The 19575-nt window shown below is 43.1% G+C and overlaps 1 protein-coding gene across 10 annotated transcripts in view; it reads right to left on the minus strand.

Moving 5' to 3' along the window:
• The window catches only part of LOC127615984 (rho GTPase-activating protein 12-like), a 29286-nt gene extending 9711 nt beyond the window's left edge, over positions 1 to 19575 (minus strand). For 2 of the 10 annotated variants that reach the window (XM_052087370.1, XM_052087371.1), the window contains exons 1-4: positions 19165 to 19573; positions 15342 to 16153; positions 1727 to 1987; positions 4 to 210 (exon numbers count right to left, since the gene is read on the minus strand). In XM_052087370.1, the coding sequence (XP_051943330.1) occupies positions 4 to 210; positions 1727 to 1987; positions 15342 to 16091 (1218 nt within the window). In that variant the 5' untranslated portion in view covers positions 16092 to 16153; positions 19165 to 19573. Of the gene's footprint in view, positions 1 to 3; positions 211 to 1726; positions 1988 to 15341; positions 16154 to 19164 lie in introns of all 10 variants that reach the window. The other 8 variants (XM_052087373.1, XM_052087374.1, XM_052087369.1 and 5 more) reach the window with 7 other exon arrangements.

Consider the following 19575-nt stretch of genomic DNA (forward strand, 5'->3'; position numbering starts at 1 on the left):
TACCTTCTCATTAGTATAGTCACTGACATAGAGCGTGTGGCCGTACTCGTCCATCCCTTCCGACCACCCGCGAGGCGGCGAGCCGTACTGGCTGTCGGACAAGCTGGAGTAAGCGCTGAAGCACGCGTCCTCCGAGCACAGGGGCCCCAGGCGGCCCGCCGGCAGCGACAGGAAGGGGAAGAAAGATGGTGAGAGCGACAGGGGAGTGCTCTGAGCGTCGGGAAAGAAAAGGGAAAAAAAGACGTCCTTTCACCTTTCACCAATAGAGGAGGAAGACACCAGAAATAATACACCCACCCAATGTACAGAGCCACAGACATGAGATGAGGGAGAAAATATTTGGGCAGATACAATGTGTGCAAAAAAAATTTAAATGCAAATTTCTGCTCATAAATTGGTATCATGTGTGAACGAAATTGTGATTAACCCCACAAAATGCAAATATGTAGGCTTTATATTGGCAGGATTTTAGAACTAATCAGCAACTTCAAAAAACAACAAAAAACTATAACCGATCCGATCAGGGACAATCTATCCAATCTACTAAAAAAAAACTTTAGTTTGAGCCATGCTATTTGTAGAGCATTGCATTGCTATTTTGTGGATTCGTAAAAAAATAGCCAAATATGACATAATAATCAATCTCTAATTTGTCTTGAAATGCAAAATATCTGCCGATCCAATCCAGTTAGTAAGATCCGTGTAAAGTCTACTAATGTTTGAAAGGAAAATATGTTCAAATGTGGCAACAATATACTATTCTGTGACTACAAAACAGATGAATGACGTCCACAAAATATCAAGTTGTGGCCACAATAAAGGTAGAACATGCGCAGAAAAAGCTAGCGCATACGGAAAATAGAGAAACCTAAATAGTGGTAACAAGATACTAATTTGAGGCCACGAAATACTACATTGTGGAAACAATATGCTAATTTATGGCCACTATAACGGGATATTATTTTGTGGGTTTTATACAAATTTTGAGACATGTCTGGGACTTACTGCAAATGCCCAAAAACATACAGACATACAGCGACATACAGCAAGTAGAGACAGAAAGCAACAATGCAGACAAGAAACAAGTGTGTGCAATGCTGTTTTGGTCTGTGAGCACGGCCAATGGCGGTCTTGTGTTGTGTGTATTTGCGGACAAAATGGACAACAACATTTTTGCTTGGCTTTTCAATTTGATACATTAACAAGCTCCTGTTGCTGCTTTTCGGTCCATTACCAGCATCGGTCTGATACTTTTTGAGTCCAGCTTTGGACGAACAGCGCCAAAGTCTTCCTCATATAATAATCCTGAATGCGGTGCCACCGTTGTAACACAGCATACTACCTCCCATTAGCCGCTTTCACGCCGCCCTTAAAAGCATTCATCCCCATGATGTTGTTCCATGAAAACAGCACAGATGTCGGTAGGGGAAATAGAGCCAAAACAGAGAGGCTCTGTTGTGTAAAAATGACAGGGGAGGAGAATCTATTGAAACATGAAAATTCTCCCGCTTCAGAGATCGTATCTGAATTAAGTAAGAAAGACTGGATGCTGGCTGTGTGTTAAGGTATTACAAAACACAGGGACAGCAGTGTGAAGTTTAACATCTGACACTCACTTTTGTTGTCAAAAGAAATGCATGCCTGAGATGTCGCTACCGTTTTCAAAGGTCGCAAAGAAATGCCACGTTTCTGTTCATCGCTGCGTGAAAGGGGTATTTCTTTTCACCTCGTTGCTTTCTCCCGTGCTGTTGTCGCCGCGCGATCCGCTCGCATCCCGGGCTCGGGGAGGCTTCCAGGTCCTTTCATGACTGCTGCGGTTGTAGTAAAAGAGGCGGCCGTGCGGGTCTTTGTATGACTCCCATTCGCCCAGCACCTGGTGAGGGGCGCCGGCCGGGAGAGGGGGCGCCGCCAACTGTGTGATTTTCAGCTCCTCTAGGTTGCTGTACACGGGCGAGTGGGGCCGGCCGCGAACCGCCGACGACAAGTTCTGAGGACACATGAAAGCACTTGAGAATTTTCATGAAGGCCAAGAGACTGTGTATTTTTTAAAACAAAATCTGTATTTTTTAACCCTCGTAGTGCACCGCTTGCGATAAATGTAAAATGATGTCTTTGAATCAAAGGCAAAGGCATTCAGAAAAACACGAGAGAGCTGAAACTTATGGAGGGGTTCTAAAATGGCCTAAATTTCATGATGTCACCGGCTGATAATTCTCAGGCATTGCAGCAATAATAAAAAAGTTTTGATACCTTAATCTTCACAATTTACATATTTTGCACCATAGAGACCCATTAAAATTAATATTTTTGAATGCATCGTAAACCTAATGTGTAAAAATGCATTTCACGCGATTTTTACGTCAATCGCTTTGTTTTTGCTTGGACAGACGTATGCATGCCACATTGTTGGGTTGAGGTCATTCCAATTGTGCAACTTTTAGGTGGCGCCAGAGGATCGCAAATGAGTTTGCCTTTTTGCAGGAGGCTTCAAACCAATGCATTTTACATGAACACGTCCGGTCGGGATTGTTAGTAGGGGTTGGTTGGGACCTCCAGACACATTTTTTTTTTCCTTTTGCAAAAAATAAAGAATAAAAAATCCCAAAGAACTAATAAAAACTACCGTATTTTCACGACTATTCGACGCATCGTACTAATGGCCGCAGTCTCATTAATGGGTGACATTTCTGTATTTTACACATACACAGGACGCATCGTACGAATGGCCGCAGTTTTACAGTGGTAAAACATATGCCAGCTTAAACATACGGCATGCATGCGCGCACTCTAACACGTTAGCTTGAAGCATACGGTAGCATGCCAAGACATACAGATAAGATAAAAACACGTTTTTAAAAAGGCAACGAAAGCAGAACTGAGTTCGGGTGTATTTTATTTAGCCATCGTACAATGTTCTCATGTTTATCGATCAATCATCACCCAGAAATCCATCAAAGTCCTCATCCTCTGTATCAGAAGCAGAGGACTGCACATCCCAGTTGTCATTGAATGCATCACATGCTAGTGTGAGTTGCTACGCATTGCCGAGCGGAAAGAAGGAGTAGCAACAGCAAAGTCAACATTTCTCTCGTGTGAAGCTTTCCCACATTTGAAAGTAAAGAACAGAGCGAAACATGGTGGCAGCGCGTGTGTGTGTAGAAAGAATTGAACAATTATGCAAGTACCGTAATCCATCAAAAACGCCGCGTTCCCTCTCGTTGTTGCGTATTGTGGCGTAACTCGCCAGGTGCTGCCTCTCACTCTTTGTAAAGTTGTGTTTGCCACCGATCATCCATTGTTCCCATGCCATTTGCAACTTTACTTTGAACGCCCGGTTGATGCCAATGTCCAGCGGTTGGAGTTCTTTAGTCAACCCTCCGGGAATAACGGCAAGCTCAGAGTTCATTTGCTTGACTTGTTTTTTTCACCGCTGCTGTGAGATGGGCACGCATGCCAAAAGCATAACCGGTGCCTTTAAGTTTGAACTAAGCTTCGTAGGTGTGTCTTTTTGTCGAATTTATTTTCAGGGGTTCTTAGAAACCAAAACCGGAGTTGTTTTGCAACAATGCACATTGCCACACTCTATACAAGTGTTGGTACTGGCTTGAGGCGTCCACTTACACGCCCACCCTTCACCATTGGCGGACTAGCTTGCCTATCCTCTCTCTCCCTCTCTCCCTCTCTCCCTCTCTCCCTCTCCATACATGTATATACGCCCACCCTTCCCTGATTGGCCGACTTTTTTCCCGCATGCCTGGCCACAGTCACTTCCGCCTTTTCTCTATATAAACAGCGTGTCGGCTGTCAGTCAGATTTTGGAACTCAGCGCATATAAAGGACGCTCCGCACCATAAGGCGTCCTGTCCATTTTGGAGAAAATTTAAGACTTTTAATGGCACCTTATAGTCGTGAAAATACGGTATATATGTATGGATAGCACAGATGCCTCTGAACATTTTGAGTGTTTGAAAAAAAAAAAGAATGTTTTTATAACACAAAATACATCATTACAAAAATGGTAAAATGCGTAATTTAAGGCCTTTTTAATTTGGAGCACACAAGGGTTAAACATGTTTTCAAATGAGGCTCAGAGCAAATACGTGAGCACAGTGCGGCGAAACAAAGTCGACCGATTCCTTTTATATAATACTAGCTGGTTCGCCGCCCTCCGGGCGGCTCATCAGCTAGTTCCTGCGGAAGGCTGGTAAGGTGGGCCTTCGGCCCACAAAAGTGTTGTTGCTTGGTTCAACTTTTTGTTCATCTTCATTGCTTATCACGAAAATAAAGAGATGTTTAGCTCTACTAAATAACTAACAATTTCATTGCAATGCTTGTGGGTAGACAACATTTTTTCGCTAAGATGCCCGCGCGATCGTAGTGAGCCACTCCCTGAGCGGCGCAGTGGCGGCGCAGTGGCGGCGCAGTGGCGGCGCGCAGCGGCGCGGTGAAGTAGGTACGTTTTGAAAAGGGACAGACGGAAGGACAGACCGCGTGCGGGACGACGCGCAATATATATATAGATCATCAAAATGTCCAGATGTTACACCAACAGCTAACTTGAGCAGCCTGGGAACCTTCCTGCATTCATCACAAACTACGACGGTCGATGTGGACAGGATGTGGAAATGCGCTTTGAGGTCATGGCAACACAGAAAGGAGGTGATGGCGAGTGTGTTGCGTGAGGTGACGAAAGAAGAACAGAGGAAGGAAGTCAGCAAGAAGCCGCGTCAGGTAGAAATGAGGAAGTGAAACGGCAAGACGGACCCGCGTCCTGATGCGGGAACGCGTATTGGCCACCAAACTGAAAAGATACTCTCATGCAACAGAACCTCCAAAGTGGCCCAATGTGGAGGTTCAGTACAATTTTCAAGACTTGCATCATCATGCGTAAGGTGTCTAGACAAGACAGCAATGAATTCAATTTCACAAGGATTCATTCATGACTGACTCTTAAAAAAACATCACCAGGTGACAGTATTGCCACGTCAGGAATCCTCAAAGGGTGAGTGGCTTTACTTTATTTTGGTTTTGCTCCATACAATGTATGGAATTTTTAACTGCAAAAGTAGCTAAAACATTTATTTATTTCATGTAAGACAATTCCAACAAACTATCTAAGGATAAATTTGGTCATATTTATTACAAAGCAATTTTTGAATAACATTTTTGTTAATTTCAACAAAAACGTGTTTTTCAATTTCCCCAAAATGTGTTTTTTTTTAATTTCATGAAAAACAATTCTCTCCTAAAAAAAAAAAGAATACCTTAATTAATTGAAAAAAGTCACAAATAATTTTCAAAAACGGTGGTGATTCAAATCAACCAATGCCATAAAGAGAAAGTATCAGTGGAGAAGATCAATCAACCTGCATAACTTTTTGTTTGCACAAGCAAGTGAAAAATAAATACATCAGTCTTCATTTTTGTTCTTGTGTGCTTGCTGAGGTGTTCATCTCCACTACTAACAAGTCTATTTGAAAAGGTTGCCGAGGCTTACACAGTCACTGACAAAGAGAGAGGAAGCCATAGCACGGTCAGCGGGCGACTGACGGCGCCAAGTCATCAACAGCGCTGGCGTCCCGCCGCCTTGTTTGTAACAAGCAATGATTTCAAATGATTTACCTCTTCGTGCATGGAGACTGCACGCCGACTACTCCTCATTGGTATGACCGCCATCAAGCCTCGCTTGACTCCGCTGCGACAAGCAAGCGCGTGATAACATGCAGGGGTGCGCGTCAAAGAGGAAGTCCAACCCCTCAATCTAACGTTGAGTGAGCGGGGACGACAGGATCCCGTTTTGACCGCCGCCGCCGCCAGACCGGATCCTGCTATTGAGGAACCCCCCCACCCCCACGCACCCAAAAGCACATGCACGAGGGTTTCCACTGAAGTCACATCTTGTCAAACCCCCTTTCACGCCGATCTGGTGCATGAGCCCCTAGAGTTTTTTTTGTTTTGTTTTGGGTTTTTTTGGGGGGGGGGGGGGGGGGTAAAAGACGTACACACAACACTAAGTGGGCTCCTTTTGTGGAGCAAACATCAAAGAACTTGTGATAATTTTGTCTTTTTGTCAGTGAAAAAGGGGTACAAAGTGGGTATTTCCGTGATGGGGGTCGGGGGGAACTATCTCAGAGCAGATGCAAATTTTAGCTTTACCTCAGTATGAAAGGGGTATAAGTGGATGTTTATACAGTAAAAAAAATCAAAGAACTAGTACTAATTTTGACTTCAGTTGCGCACCAGCTCTAGGTGAGTATGAAAGGGGTACAATAAGGATAGTTTTATGGGATAGAGCCATTGCTAATTTGGGGTCTAGCTCAGTGAGGAAGGGGCAGAGTGGGCGCTTTTGCAGTGAAAAGTTAATCATCAAAATACTGTTGCTAAATTTGGCTCTTATTCTCAAGCATTACTAGCAGTTCAGTGTGAAAGGGGTCGAGAGAGTTGCGCAATTTACGGCCTCATTAAATGTGCATGGCGACACTGTGACCTCCATGATGGTGTTAATGGTGTTTGCGTATTAGCCAGCAGCTGCTACTGGCAGACTCCGCCGCTAGCAGCTGATCAATATGGAGGTCAGGAAGATTGGACGAGGCGCGGCGGGATGCTCAACATGATCACCTGACCTCAGCGCTCGCTATGATAAAGCGCCGCCTTAAGGGAAAGTCAGAGGAGGACAATTTGTCACCCATCTGTTGAGAAGACTAGGATCAAAGTTAGAAGCAAGTACACAAAATCTCCTGGGTGATTTTGTCTTTGAAGGAACTAAAAAATGGCCAAAACGACCCAAAGATGGCCGCTTCAAAACATCTTAGACTTCCTGTCTTTTCAGGGAGGTATTCTGGAATCTGTTTTGCGGCCGACAAAATTTCATGTTACTGTGTCAATTTGGCTTTTGGAGCTGAATTAAAAAAAATAAATAAATAAAAATAAAAATAAAGACAAACTGATTTTTGAAGGACTTGGAAATGGAAAACGAAATTGGTAAATACGGTAGTTTTAAAACAAAAATGTTAGACTATATTTTTAATTTCCAGCACGGCTTCATGTTTTTTTACATCTACTCATGATAAACATGACTAACAAATTTCATGTTGCTTAATGAAACAGGTTTCGGGTACTCTATTGGATTTTCAAAAAAAAAAAAAAAAATCTCTAAAATGTCCAAAATATATCTAAAAAGGCCACTTCAACACTTCGTGTTCATTTTCCAGCACTGCTTATGTTGGTCTACTTATGATAGACATCCGTACCAAATTTCACAGGGCGAAGTGAAACTAGCAACAGGGGCTAAATTTAAAAAAATAAATAAAATAAATCTATCGGGCAAGTTTGGCTTTGAGGAAGCCCTGGATATGGCTCAAACAACATGGCCAATGTGAAGCAAAATGGCAGACTTTCAATTCATTTTCCCACATGGCTTCTTGATACATTTTTGTTTTATCTACTCATGATTGACATGTCAACCAAATTCCACACTCCTCAGAGAAACTGGATTCAGGGGCTGCTGGATTTTTCCCAAATTCCCTGACTTATTACTATATACACTATACTGTAGCTTGAAGTTGACTGAAATGTCTTCTCGGAGGGAGAATGACAACAAAGTCTGTCAAGTCAGTGCTGAAGGTTTGGTTGGGAATCCGCATTTTTTTGCCTCGTTTCCTCTCTGGTTTGTCTTTGACACACATAAACCCACTGGGCTGCGTATCACAGGAGAGTGCCGAGCAAACACAACATGCACAAGCATTCTTTTGACTCAGTGGCCACATGCTTACACTTGTCCAAACATGCCAGGCAGCACTTGAAAAGCAAACTCTGTCAAGGTTTAGTCAGGTACCCACACAGAATGGGGAGTCCAAGTCAACCAGCGAATTTGATGGATTCTCAGGCGTCGTCAGATAGGATACAGAGGCGGGGCGGTTTCAGTGTAGTCCCCTTTCATCCCAATCCATCAAAGGAAGCTTTTCCTGGGTAGTGGTCTTGTGTGAATTAGTACAGTGAAACTCCTCTAAAACGAAACCTACATGGGCGAAAACACCCCCTAGTGTGGAAAAAAATCTTCCCATTTTCCTGCCCCCCAAACAACGAAAAAAAAAAACCCTGTTGCGTTATACGAAATCTTTTTCTCTTCTCTTGAATCGCGACGAGATTCACTGCAACGAAGTCTAATCCAACAGCGATCTCTACTGCTTTGTTCGGAAATGGCAACAGCAACCACCACACTGGTTTACACATACGCAGTAGTCCCGGAAGTATTTGTTATTGTTAGATTCAGATGCAACATGAACGTTGCATTGCTAAAATGGCTACAAAACAGACCTTTGGATGCCAAGCAGCTAAGACAAGAAGAGCTCTGATGCTGGAAGAGAGGGTAAAAGTGATCAAAATGAAAGACGGAGGAAGCATAATAAAAGACATTATCCAAGAAATTGATGTAAGTGAACGTGAATGCTGATCGGAAATTTAGCAATTTCTTTCCATTTCTTTTCTTTCTACACTGACTATATGAAGTGTTAAATAAGTGTATGCTCACACTTATGCACTATTGGAATAAAAAAAATAAAGAGTACACATACGTTTGTATGTGTGTGTTTACATCTGAGATCAAATTTGCTACAGTGAAAAACCCTCTGTTGTGAAAAATGTCTTGCTGCAAACATGATTTACCGGGTTGCTGTCCTGTGAGAAAGATCAGCAACACTGAACTTGGCTTAAGGTCAACCCGCCGGTTTCACGATTTCTGATGGTGAGTATCAAAGGTACAACATAGGCTATTGTGTTGGTGTCAGTGTTATATTTCAAAACCTGGTCCCTGCATTGCAGAAATCCCTCACACGCAGCCGTCGTGCCACCTTCAATACGACCTCTCAAGCAAGCGAATTCGGGCTCCCCCTCAACACCTCCTTCTGTGTCCATACCTTTTCATTCTTGAGAGGCGGTGGGAAAAGTGGAAAGCTGGGATAGGGGTGTAAAGTTCAGCACCTGAGATTGACTTCTCCTGCTATGTGACACTTGCTGAAACCATTCAAAAGATGTCAGAGTCATGTCTGAGCCGAGTGCATTCATCTCTTAGTAGTGTGGTGATGTTTAACAATGTGTGTGTGTGTGTATTTTTGATTATGCAAGCATGTAAGGGGTTAGCATTTGGACAGGTGCGGATGGATAATGCAACGTGATTGACTTAGCAGCGAGCACATGCAACTCTGGTTTCTCCTGTACAAAGGGATTTGCAATCGCAAGTTATATAAAGTAACAGCCAGGACATGGAGCGTGTACTAGTCATGACTGGCCACAGCATGAAGCCCATTGGCTGGCCTTTAGCGTGTGCAACCAATCACAGACGACAAGCACAATCTTCAAAACCAAACGAGTCAACCAAGACTTTTATTCAAATGTTGATCCCCATTATGCTTTTGCCCGAATAATTGGTTGGGAAATACCTTGCTCATGGGAACATAGCAAAAAGCAGCATGCCATGCGCAATTATTATTAATAGATTGCTAATTCCATGACAATGACATCAAAGTTACGCCCAATCAAAGTATTTTTTCTCATCCCGAGTTCAATGTGACAGTGTCACACAGTGTATCGTGCACCATGTTGAGTGTATCTTGTCTCAATGACGTCAAAAAACGACCACACGTCGACCAGCTCATCGTCTTCCTTTTACTCACTCCCCAAGTTCAGAGAGGCATCGCAGCAAGCAGCATATCATGCGGCGTTGTCGTGACTCGACTGGTTTATAGTCGACTAAATGAACCCTCTTGGAAGTAACGAGGACTGAATAAAAGCTCCTGATTAACACACTTAACAAAACAAACACAGCAAAATGTCCTCCATTCAGAATGAATATTCATGCATGCACTTTTCCTGGCTGCCACAACACCAAGGATAATTAGAAAAAAAACACATACACACGGCAGAACCTACTTTGCAAATGAAACCATTTGAGCAGAAGAAAGTGCTTAATTCAGGTACAAAGTTAACAAGGACTTTTGGCGTGAGAGAATATTTGGCAGCTTTACTGCAGATTAGCGCAGAGGCGTTCAAAGTCGTCACGCTGACAAGAATGATGAGGTGATGAGGACGGCTCCTGGTGTAATTACACCTGACAATGTGCGCAAATGCGGCTGCGCAGCGGCCGTGGGCGATGAGGAAAGACGCTTCAAAATGTAATCGAAAAGATATTTCATTCACATGTGAGAAAAATGATCTTGGCGTTGAGGACGTCGACTTCAAGTCATTGGTTTTTACAAATATGTCAGCCAGGGCAGCCTTCAAAATCATTATAATTTAGTCAAGACAATGTCTGTGCATTTATTTGGTATGGAGGAGATTTTGTCGAGTGTGATATTCAAGAGCTCCTGCTAGTATGTTAAATGACTTCACTGTAAACCAATACTGTATAGTCATATAAACTTTAAATAATGAAATTAAATACATGACATGAATAATTAAAGAACCATTGTCTGTGCATTATTTTTCTATTTCCTTGAATAACCAAAAACATGGCGTTGGGTGGGAGAGAAGGAAAAAAAAAAGCTTTTTCCTAATGGGAATCGCATCACTTCATTCATAGAACTGGTCTTTCTGGTTGAGAAGTCTTTGGTTTTCTCAGACAACCGCACACAAAACCTGTCAGGATCAAACCAGTCCAACGAGACCAAAGACCGACCGGTCACATGTCGCCAACAGCGTTGGCAACATGGCGTTCGAAATGTTGACCAACATGGTAGTTAAAAGTGTACAGTGAGTCATCGGAAAGAATTAACAACCCGTCTGACCTGGAATGGAACGATGCAAAGAGGCTTGGAACCACACAGGAAACGAAAGTGTAATTAGGGCTATGCGAAGCTACGCTACGCTCATTGTTTTACAAGGACAATTAAGGAAAGTATGACAGAAGGTGTCTCAATAAGAAGCATTACGGAAGAGTTTCCTGTCAACTTTCCACATTTGGGAAAATAAGGCGTGCCATGGTGGACGACTGGTTAGTACGTCTGCCTCACAGTGAGTGCGAATCCGTGCTCTGGCCTTCTTGTGTGGAGTTTGCATGTCCACCCCCCCCCCTCCATGCCTGGGTGGGTTTTCTCCGGGTATTGTAGTTTACTCCCACATTTCAAAAACATGCACAATAGGTTAATTGATCATTCCAACTTGTCTCTTGGTGTGAGTGCGAATGTTTGTCGCTGAAGCCGCCAATGCCACGGTTGTTGATTGGCTGGCAACCAGTTCAGGGTATATACCGACTCCTGTCCGAAAACAGCAGGGATAGGCTCCAGCACGCCCTTGTGAGGATAAGCGGATCAGAAAATGGATGGATGGATATTCATACATTAAAAAAACATTAACAAAAAATATATAATAATTACTATATATACAAATTAAAATCTACACTACACACACTACAAATAAAATCTAAATCACATAATAATAAAAACTACGACATAACGAATAATTATCATAATTAAATCACAGGTAGAATTTTATTTTATTTTTGCATTATCTACGTCCCAATTCAAAATTGTGCTATGATGTTTTACGATTTGATTTGATTTTTTTACCTTTGATTATAAACAGTGGCCACGTTCTATTTACAGTGGCTTGACAGTTCAGAATTTTACAGTAGTGAGAATCTGGCCCAAAAACCAATTAAGACCTCACCGGTGCAGGTCGATAGATGAATCATTTATAAGTAATGAGAATAGAAATAAGTGGATGGGCATTATATGGTGCTTTACCCTCACAGTTAATGATTAATCAGCGGGTACACGTTCGGTGGGGTGCAAAGTTCAAAGAAAAACTGGTCTTTCTTGAAGAAGGTGACAAATGACACTGCACACTGATTTATGTGAGGGAGTACATATGGGCGGGGCAAAGGTAGACCCATTTAGTGGCGACAGGGGCTCCATATATCATTTGAGCATCCTGAAAAAGCTAAACTAATTGTGGAGGAAGCCTTTGAAAACACACGTGGGTTCTATGTTATTCGTGCATCGATGTCTGCAGTGCAGCGCTTCAAAATATTTGACAAATTCCGACATGTCAACAGAGTGTAGCCACAGCTGCCCAATGTCAACATTTGGGATTATTGCAGTGTCGAATGACGATGGATGACAACAGGAAACAGCAGTTGTGCCAGTTGTGCTGTTCCACAAGAACGTGAATACAATGAACTGTCACTAAAGGGTGACTTTTTGCTCACGCTAATTACAAAGCAGAAACCAGCTACTTTCAAATGCCAAAATGACGAGGAAAAAAAAAACACTTTTCCATTGCCACATTGATGTTCCTGTATTTCGTGTACGTTCTGCCAGTCCTTCTCTGTCCTCGAGCAAGAGCTCAGCTCAGCAACCAGCTGTCCAAACAAATGTTATTATGTAACGTAGTGCGGCTCGCGCTTTCGCCGGCATCACTTTGAGCATCACGGGACACGGGCGAGTCAGTCCTCTCGTTCCTCTGTGTGCCGGCCACATGGATCCATTGGCAACAACAGCATAACATTTAGCTTGTTCCATTCAGCGATTCAGCTATGTGTTTAGCATGAACGACTTAACGATGGCCGAAGCAAAACAATGTGGAAATGATTCCACTCACGTTATTTGTTTCGTAGTGGGAATTTGAGTCACAAGTAGCTTTTTTTATAGAACAGTCACTAAAGGGGTCAGAAAGGTCAGGCTGTCAACACTGACTGTGCTTTATCAAACTAGCGCCTCTCTGTTCACATTCATGTTGTTAGTGTAAGCATGAACTTCTACAGGTATGCTTTTTTAACTCAGAGAGTCTCTCTTGAAAATAAATAAGTGATGTATATACAGTAGATGTATATATATATATACATATATATATATGTATCGTCAAAATAGTTGTCCATTAATTTGACAACTCAAAGCTCATCCCTTGCAGTCAGTTGATAGCGTGGTACGCTTCCCCAGCTGCTACAAGCGCTGTTGACGTCACGTGCGTAAAAAGTACTGAATGGCTTGGAAACATGAAACTGAAGCGTCTGTCCGACCTACCGTGCTGTTGTCATCTGGATACATGATGATGGCCGCTACCGTCGTGGTGCTGTCGCCGTGACCACTCTGTGTGTGTCTGACATGGGCGAAAATGCTACATCCAGAGGCTCCCAAACACTTCTATTACATAAACACACACTCACACACACACACGCACACACAGCGAGAGAGAGGGCGCACAGTGCTCTGCTGACATAACACCATGCACACATACATACACACAAACACATCCAATTGAAGCGCTTGTAGGGATTAAGACGAAAAGCTCTATAAAGTGAAGAACTGTGGCTCCCACACACACACGCACACACACTTGTTTGTGACTAATCAAAGACACAGCAGATGATCCCCTCATAATCGCTACACAGAATGTTGATTATTCTGAGACTTCTTTGAAAAGGGATCCCTGCGCAGGCTACACTAAGATAAATATTCTTTCTTCTGTATTCAGCAAGCCAAGGCAACCAGCAGCATATCATGCACTATCTTCAATAAATAATCGTATATCTGTAAAAATATCAAAATGTGAGTGTCCAAGCCTAGTGCTTTGTTTTGACGTATTTCTGCAACAACATCGAAGTAGTACTGTACCATGTACACGTCAGCAAGCAGCACATTATGTACTTTCTTGACCCGATGTTATTTTTATAAAAACCTAAAAGTATGACGGGTGCATCGTCGTCATTCCTGTTTTTTCATGTGTTCAGAAGTAGCGGCACATCAGGCATCTTGACTAAACTGCTCAAATGTCCATGAAATTGACAAAGAACGGCTAATCCACATTTCACTGACTACACAGGCTTATTTTACCTAAATAAATGATTAGAAAACTAAGCTTTCTTATTTTGCAGTGTTTCGGGGTGGTTAAAAAAAAGTCATTAGTAAAAGTCGACATGGGGCCCATTGGACCAGAACCCGGAGAAAACCGGGTGAATTTGTATGAAGAAAATAAGCAGAGACAGCAAAATGACTACAACAACTGCTGCACTGCCACAAGCCTTGTGTATGTGTGCGTGTGCGTGTGTGTGTGCGCGCGCGCCGGTCATTTCTTCATAAAGTAACACACAGGCTTTGTGCCCCAAGTGAAGCACTGTAGCGCTCTCCCAAAAAAAAGGCAATCAAACCATCCGACACCTCTGCTAGCTACTGCAATTGAATAGAGATTAAGCAGAAGACTTGCCACTAGACTGCCACGGGCTTTATAAGGACGTTGAGTGACATTTTGTTTGGCCTTTAAATAAACTGCTGTATATGACCTCAAGTTCATTTGTGAGAAAGGAAGGAAGTCCATTGTGGCCTTCACATAAAAGTGGGATTATGAAAACGTAAACGTATGTTTGTCTTTGGATGGCCTTTCATCAGCGGGGCGCCAAGATGAGAAGATTAGCGGACAAAACAAAACATGTTGGCGAAGATGTGATGTCTTAAAAAGTCACATTGTAAGGTCATTCCAAAACAATGACTGCTGTCTCGCAGTCAGAACATTTGCAGTGCGCACAGCGAGGCTGCTTTCATACGAGCATCCTTCATTACATTTTGCGTCACTAACATGTTGTTCTTTCCCCACTCTGATCTGGTACGTTTGCTCTGGGAGCAATGAAGCTAGAATTGTGAACAAAATCAATATTTCTGCTCTTGGTACGAATCAAAATGACTGGAATAGTCAAGCTATCAAAAGAATGAGTTCACTTCAACCGTAACCCCAACCTGAAAACCGAAACCCAGCACAAACACTACCCCTGAATTCCATCCAAAACACTAACCTTAACCAATCAAGGCAGGCCAAAACCCCAACAATAAGCCTGAGCCTGAAGACCCCGTGAAGTGAATGCAGAGATTTGTTTCAAAATAAATAGGACATGATTTAGGAAGACATCTGAAAACGTGTAAAAACGAAGCACGATGTTCAATTGTAGCGTTGAAATGTTTCTCACGATTTCAGGTCTCCTTTTGGGGTGTGTGACTAAAACGATGCTCTGTGACATAGCTTGCCCTTTCCCACCATTTAAGAGCTTGAGCGCCTTCGTTAGCACCAGAAGTTACCCGGTGCACTAGCGACAAGCGGTTTGCTAGCTAGCTACAGTTTTCCGGCTCTCCAAAAAGCCTTTTCTCTTTGGATAGTTTGATAGCATAGACGCTTTAGAGTGCCTCATTGTCAGCTGAGAGTATGTACATGTCACAGAGAGTAGACGAAACAGTGAGACTCCAGAACTCAGATTCCAAACTGAGCCGTAGACCCTAATCATAAACCCCAACACAAAACAAAAACCCAACCCATACCAACCCTCCAATAGCATCAAGTTATAAAGATAAAGGTTTCGTTACCTGGAGAAGTTCGGTAGAACTGCTGCTCATCTCATCTCCTGACTCAGAGTCGTTGGTCCGCCGTTCCTCGCCACCCGAGTGCATAGGGCTGTCCAAATCCAGAGGAGCCCGGACCAACTCCGGCGATCGAGTACGGGTGCGTGGCAGCGTGCTGCTTAGTTGGTGGGAAGGCCCGGGTACGGTGCTCTGGGCCAGGATTTCGGATAAAGATCGCTCGGGTCCCGTGGGGGTGCCGAGGATATGCTGGCGCTGGTTACTGTCCCGCCGTTGGATGGGTGGTGTCAAATGCATGGACGAGGAGGAATGAACGGAGGGCGAACGCACAGGGTTGGACTCCGGTCTGTCTGGGTTCCCCATGGATGAGTCCAGATCCAGATTGGCCGGTTTTACCCAGACAGCACCAGTGTTCTGAGGTGGGGTGTTGCCAGCAGAAACGGGCTGATGAGGTGGGATGCCTCCAGCGGGAACGGGGTGATGAGGCGGTGTGTTCCCGGCGCTAACGGGATGGTGCGCTAAAGGCTTGGGGGGCGGCATGAGGGCTTTGCGCACCTCCTTGACGTACTGAGCAGGCACGTAAAAGCCTTTGCTGCCCTCCTCCCTGCGCACCTTCCACCAGTCGTCGTTGGTCTTCTGAACCAGCATGTAGCATTCTCCCTGGTGGATGGTGATCAGTCGGTCTTTGGACTTGTATTCGTAGTCGTACTCCACCTCAATGTAGACCTGGCCCGGAGCGATGGGCAGCTCCGCCATGGCGCCTCCTGCTGTCCGCTGGGCTAGATTACACGTTGTCTGACATGGCCTCCACAGTCGAGCTGATGGGAACACGAAAGTAGGAGTAAAGATTTAAACCACTGGCCCAGGCGCACCACCGTCGGTCATGACACGCAATTCAATTCCAATACGCTAGTTTTGGCATCCTAACAGTATTCGGGAGCTTGCCTCTGTGGACGTCCACAAATATAGATGTCAATGCCGAGACATCTATGGAGACCGAGGTACGGACAGTCAGACATGACGTTCTGGAGTTAGGGTGTCGCGCCTTACTTTGGTCCTTTTAGTTGCATTGCAGAGGTAGCCATTGCAAAAATGCAACTTTTAACGAGAGTGAATGGGTAAAGATTTCTGTGCACTAAAGTGAAAGGGTGTCACTCATCATACAGAACACAATTTTACTCATGATTACCTATATACTATCTATCCTACACACATATGTGCACATATCCTTCAATCCCAACGGGACCAACATGGCATCACAACACACCCCGTTCAAGACCCTGACACCTTCAGTCAACATCATGACACACCACCAATAACTCACAACACATGGAACCTCATTCAAACTTAATGGGCCCCCTTTAAACTTGACATACAAGCTTCAACCACAACATACCGCGTTCAACATCCCAACTTTTCATTGTGATGCACCACTTCCAACATCCAAACAGATCCCAATCCAAACCTGACCTGCTGACTTCAACGTCTCATTTTGAAAGTCCAGACGCACCCACTTCAATCGCGACAAACCACTTTTAGCATCCTCTTACAATTTCCTCAATTGCGACTCACCATCTTCAGCATTTCAAAGCACCCGCTTCTCTTCTACAAACTTGTGTATCTAATATAGAGTCTGTGTTATTAGGTCATAAGACGCTTTGGTTGTGTGCGTTAAACAACAACAACAACAACACAGTAGACACAAAGTGTGTCTTAGCCTTCCTTATATGGTTGTAACCTGATGAGATGAAGTGAAGGAGACGACGCGTAAATCCTCTTGGGAGGCGGATGCTTCGTGGCGTTGGGAGATAAGACGCGAACGCTAATGCTAATAACGTGACTCACACGCTGCCACACCAACTACGCTCATGACACGGACAAGTCACTGCTCATTTGTGCGATTGCTCGCATTGTTTCCTGCTTAAGTCACAAACACAAAAGGGTTTTCAGGTGAGGCAGGGACATATTCAGCAACAGTCAGAGGGACGGACACACACACACACTCACACACGCACACGCACGCACACACAGGAATTCAAAGAGAACCCTTTATTCATAAAATATTTGACTCGGGACACAAAATTAGCACCAATGAATGAGACCAGTCAATTGATGTTTGTTTTGTTTTTGCTTCTATGATGTAATAACTGGTGTTTCCCCGAATGCTAAAAGTTTTCAACTGGCATAGAAAGTGGACTTGCGCAAACAACATGGAAACAAAACACCGGTTCAGTTGCGCCAGTAATTCACTCAAAGGCTCATGGGGCCTTGGAATAAGGTGGATATTTGATTGCTGAGAGTGTAGGTAATTTTATGTGTCAAGCAAAAGCTAATTATGCACATAGACCTTGTGTTCCTTGCTAAATCACCAAAATTATGAATTGTTTTCAATTTTAAAAAGGTAGCGATCCTGCAAGCAATTATGTTACAAATCTCCTTTTAAAACAAATATATATGCAAACAAACAGTTTTTACTTGCCTCTGATTTCAAAACTAGTTATTCAACAATTTGCTGTGTACAAGTAATATGTGTCCATTACACATTTATTTGGGTTCACAGTCATAACGGCCCTCCGAAGGAAATTATTACTACGATCTGGCCCGTGACAATGGCTGCGCAATATTGGAAAAACATGCGATATGACTGCAATATTCAACAGGCACTTAAAAAAAATATATATATTTTAAATTAATTAAATTAATATTTTTTTATCCAGCAAAATAAACAGACTTAGTGTATTATATAATCTGTATCCAGTGTATATTCATTATCTTGTATTTCGCATACTGCCGAGATACTGCTGTCCCATTTAAGGTTGCCTCTCATCAGACAAATGCATACAATTCCATATAAAAGTATTAATCTTAGCGATACGCATTTTGCATGTGTCATTATTGGAATTTATGAATATTTTTCGATCTATATTGTGCAGCCCTATTTCAGACCCTGAAGTATCCACATCACTGTGTAAAAAGAAAAAAGATCAGGAAAGAAAGGAAAAATAATAACAGCAAAAAAATAATACCAAGGCTTCCACAGTGATCAACTTTGATTTTTTATTTGATCCATTTAACTGCAGAGTGTAAATATTGCTGTTGTGTAAATATAACTCTTTTCATAAGTACTTGTAGTTTAACTGTTTTTTTTCCTGTTTTTTTGCTATGCACTGCAATGCACACATCAGACTGCCATGTTAAAATTTGTCTGGACATTTTTTTCTTACTCTCTGTCTCTAACAAATAGATCGCCAAAAATAACTAAATAAAATAAAATTTTAAAAAAGTCCAACATACAGACATGTTCCCCAGTGATTCCAGTGTCCAGTGAATATATTCTGTCAGAATTGCCCACAGGATTAACCAAAAACACATTTTCTGACCAAGGTGCACGCCACATGAATCTAAACACAAATTCCCCCAGCTCACCTGCGACCATGATAAGGGGAAGCGCTCCAGAAAATAGACGAATGGATTTGATTATGAAAATAAACTTCAAACAACCCAGCCCTGCAAACGAACCTCGAAGCGAATTCCCGATGGGATTGTGACACTTCCTGAAACATTCCAGCCAACTTTTTCCGCCACCAGGATATCTTTTTCTCCTGACACTTTTGTCAGCTACGCTACGCTACGCTGCGTGTAGCTCTTGGAAAAAAACACAGGACAGGTACTATAATTTCTAAAAAGTAGGCACGTCAAAATGATACGTAACATGTTGATAAAACGCAGTAAAACGTATTTTAAAAATAGGTTGCTAAGTAATTAGCATGGCGGCTACCTGGACGTCCTAGAGCGGAGGGGAAAAAAGTGTCATGTCAAAGTCACTTACCTCAAGGCAAACACATCCCGGTGGTCATGACTGGGTGGTTGGTTTGTAGTGGTGCGTAAATCCCGGTCAACTTCAGTCAGGTCAGCGTGTGTGGCTGAAGAACAAGCCGTCCACCTGTCAAGGCTTGACGCCGAAAAGCAGTCACTTCCTGTCCGCTCAAAGTTGCTCAGTTGAGATACTCGCCACCTTCCCCAGCCCAAGATTGTCTCGAGAGGTGATTCGTGCCACTCTGACGAGCAACCCGATGTTCGTTGACGTCACGGTTCCACACGCAAAAACCGGCGGGCTAGTTAAATTTAAATTTCACTCATTTTATTTTCAATTTGGTTGTTTTTGTTTAAGAAGCGTACCGACCAAAAGTTAATTCACATACTTTCCTGATTAACCTATGGAGTAAGATCTCAGATTTGT

The sequence above is a fragment of the Hippocampus zosterae genome, chromosome 15 (genome assembly GCF_025434085.1).
Source record: "Hippocampus zosterae strain Florida chromosome 15, ASM2543408v3, whole genome shotgun sequence".
Taxonomy (NCBI): domain Eukaryota; kingdom Metazoa; phylum Chordata; class Actinopteri; order Syngnathiformes; family Syngnathidae; genus Hippocampus; species Hippocampus zosterae.